The sequence below is a fragment of the Protomyctophum parallelum genome (genome assembly GCF_964188405.1).
Source record: "Protomyctophum parallelum genome assembly, chromosome: 16".
Lineage (NCBI taxonomy): Eukaryota > Metazoa > Chordata > Actinopteri > Myctophiformes > Myctophidae > Protomyctophum > Protomyctophum parallelum.
In genome coordinates, this window is record NC_139711.1 from 34,364,461 (window position 1) to 34,368,167 (window position 3,707).

A 3,707-nucleotide genomic window follows, 5' to 3' on the forward strand; every position below is an offset into this window, starting at 1 on the left:
TCAGTTCCTCTGCCTGCTCAGGTAAGGACATGTGAGGGGGGTCTGTATGTGTATCTTAGACTGGGTCAGTTCCTCTGCCTGCTCAGGTAAGGAAATGTGAGGGGGGTCTGTATATGTATCTTACACTGGGTCAGTTCCTCTGCCTGCTAAGGTAAGGAAATGTGAGGGGGGTCTGTATGTGAGTGAGTGTGTGCATCATTTGAGCTCCCAGTCCATATCGTCTTTGAGCTCGTAATCGGCTATTTGTTACTCTTTTGACTGTTTACTCAGCAAGAATCCTGAGAGTTAATTTAACTCTGACTGTAAGGTTGGGTCTTCACAGGGTTATTTTTAGTTTTGCCAAGTTAAATTAACCCTGGATTTTACTGTGTAACATGGACATGCCATTAGTTATTTTCATTCTCACTTTGTTTACTCGGTCCTGAAATTAGCAGATCACATATTGCTCTACATCTGTCATTCCCTCTCACACCTTCCCTTCCCTTTTCTTTCCTGTCAGGAACAAGATTTATCTGGAATCAACCCAAGCTCTATTCCTCCTGGTCTCAGAGAAGAGCATGTCCTGCATGTCTGCCAGCATGGGTGAGGTCTATTCCCAGTACAGCGACGCTGATGGCTTCCTCTACATCACATACGCCTCGCAGGAAATGTTTGGGGCTTGCCCAGGAGCCACGCCACCCTGCTGAGCCCAGCACAAAGTGCACCTGGGCAGGAATGAAGTAAACTGGAGGACTGGAGTAAAACACACCGAGCTGAGACAGGCAGAACTGAACTGAACCAAACCGAACCAAAACAATCCAAGCTAGTCAGGTTTTGTCCACTCTCATGGCCTACCTGTATACCAACCTACCTCAAGGAACCCGCTGGTACTATACAGCATTACATGTACCTTGATGGTCCTTTTCCATCTCTTCCTTTCCTGTCTGGCACTTTGACAAGCTAAGACCAGACAGAACGGACAGGACAAAATGATAAATTATTTGATTCATTCATTGATTGATACCTGACTGAGTTGTTCCAGAATCCATTAGGTCATAGAAGAAGAAAAAGACTCTTAAGAAGGATTAATTTTCATGGAAAGTCAGTAGATTGATTATCATGTTGCTCCATTGACCAGTCCAGACAGGATGCTTTGTGGGGCATTAATGCCACCACAGCCTGCCGATCGTTTTAGATAGGAGTTGGATATTCTAGCAAAGACATACGATGAAGATTGTGTTTTGCGAGTACTCTGAGGTCAGTCCTGAAGCTTAAGGAGATACTATGATTTATTTTGTTATATTTCTCTTCATGTATGCTGGTTACAATGTGAGGATACAAGAAGTTTATACGACAACATTCACTACATGTAGCATTATTAGGGCTACAACTAGAAATTGTTTTCTTTGCCATTCGATCAAATCTTTTTCGATTAACGAATGATGGAGAAGCCTGTTCTTTTAATTACATATATAGCAGTGAATCGATAAACCACTTAAGCCCTATTTTATACTTCGTCACACAATGGTGTTATGAAAGAATAGTAAAAATAGCCAATCTACATGCTCATATTGCATTGCGATGTGACACGGTGTGAGCTTGTATATCAGCTACTTTCACTGTTTTTGAAAGTTTCTGAATCTCTTTGCCTGTGACATACCCAAAATAGGGGTTGATTATTGATTTTTATTAAAGTATTGTTTATCGATTATTATTTTCATAATCGATTAAATTGATTAGTTCGATTAGCTGTTGTACCCCCAGTCAATATTGTAACCAGTGCCTGTCCGATGATGAGAAGTAGCAGCTTGAAATTCTAAGTATCAAAGTAGCCCTTTTTAAATATCCAATGACAGCCCTGTCCCTGCCTCCTCCTGTCCTGAGCCTCCATTCCTCCTCCTCCCTCTCCTGTCGTCTGTACCTTCATCCACTACCTTCTTCTCCTAGACTTGCTGGGCGTCTGCTGGTCATCAGACTCGTTCAGAGCACTTATTGCATCTTCCTGTTTTCTATTCTGTCTTTCCCTCAAAAAATGTGAAATTGTGCTCTCGTCTTGTCCTGCACACCGCGGTTCATCATTGGAATACACTCAGTTGTTGACGTAGGCATTGGTTTTATGTCAAGCTGATGTGGTTTCTGGTTGCTATCCAGCTGTTCAAAATTGAAAATAAAGAAATTCTCATTCTTTTAATACATTGGTGTTGATAGTTTGATGCGTTACCTTTTTAAAAATATGTGGTGTATAAGATTGTGTACAGGTTTAGCCACTAAAACCTCAGCAATAAAACACATCGCAATCAGCTATTTTCAGTGAGTGTGAAAACAAATAATACACGAGTATAGACTCCACAATAAAGGCCTTGCCTCTGTGACCAACGATTTTACGTGAGACTGTTCATGTTTCTACAGCTTTAAAAAAAAATCCCCATACCTGATGAATGCAGTCTTATAAACACTGATAAAACGTCTCTTATTCAAACGATGAACGGCTTATGAGTAAGACTGTTCGTACTAAAAATAGAACTAATATGACATGACTTGACTATGAATTCAGTTTTTTAGAGCATTCGTACTTGTAGGCCTTACATGTTTGTTTCTAAAAGAGAATTCTAATCAAGTCTATGAACTCTGAATGAGCATAAATGTAAAGCTATGCCCGTGTTACCATGGAAACACAGTGTTATTTGAATATCACGTATGGTGCAAGCAGACTTGCAATTACACACACACACACACACACACACACACACACACACACACACACACACACACACACACACACACACACACACACACAAACATTCCTCACCTGGGTCTGAGATGCCATCTCTGTACACATAGCCATGTTATACCGAACTGGTCAACTATCAGCAGGGGTCAGTATGTCAGAGGGGGATGGGTACAGAGTGCAAGAGACGATGGGAGAATTTTGAGAAGCTGTGGAACTATTTTTTAGACATTTCAAGGACAACTAGCTGTGACCCGATAACTGTGAACGGGTGATTGTCAGAGAGAGACGAAAGAGAAAGAAAGATGGAAGAAGAAACAGAAATGAGGAAAGGTTGTTACGCACGCACGCACGCACGCACGCACGCACGCACGCACGCACGCATGCACGCACGCAAGGTCATTTATACCATGTTATCATTTATTTTATTATTTTATTTTATTTTATTTTAAACTCTTCTCCCTTCTGGCTCCAAAACTGTGGAATGCACTTCCCATTGCAGTCATAACTGCAGCATCACTCCCAATCTTCCGCCGTAGTTATGGGGGGAAATTTTGCTGGCTTTTCAGAGTAAAATCTCCCTCATCTGCTTGGTACTCTTGCACCTTTAGACTGAAAACGTCCCTGGCATTTAATGTGTTTTAATAACCATATAAACTATACTTTGTGGACTATGTTCCACAAGGTCTGTACTAGGCCCCCTCCATTTTCCCTCTACACCACCACCAAGAAACATAGCTGACCTACAAGCTCACAAGGCTTGAATGTTCACTATTGTCACCAAATGTTTGCCCAGAATAGTAACATTGGGTTCACTTGGTTAAATTACATTTATTTATTGTATTTGCAAAGTTCTGCTATTTTTCAATAGCAGATCTACAAGCTCATAGCACAACACAGAGTGCTGCCCTATATCTGCTATTTTGTGAAAAGGTCATTTGTAGTACGGGCCTCAGGTCTTAATGGGTTAATTATCTAAGCACAATGTGTTGTCAAGCTG

General features: G+C 41.2%; 1 protein-coding gene across 1 annotated transcript in view; it reads left to right on the top strand.

Moving 5' to 3' along the window:
* map1lc3cl (microtubule-associated protein 1 light chain 3 gamma, like) overlaps positions 1–2,172 on the top strand; it is a 3,089-nt gene extending 917 nt beyond the window's left edge. The window contains exons 3-4 of the mRNA XM_083785552.1: positions 1–21; positions 500–2,172. The exon at positions 1–21 is cut by the window's left edge and continues 86 nt beyond it. Coding sequence (XP_083641678.1) covers positions 1–21; positions 500–686 — 208 coding nt within the window. The 3' untranslated portion in view covers positions 687–2,172. The remainder of the gene's footprint in view (positions 22–499) is intronic.
* The last annotated feature ends 1,535 nt before the right edge of the window (positions 2,173–3,707 follow it).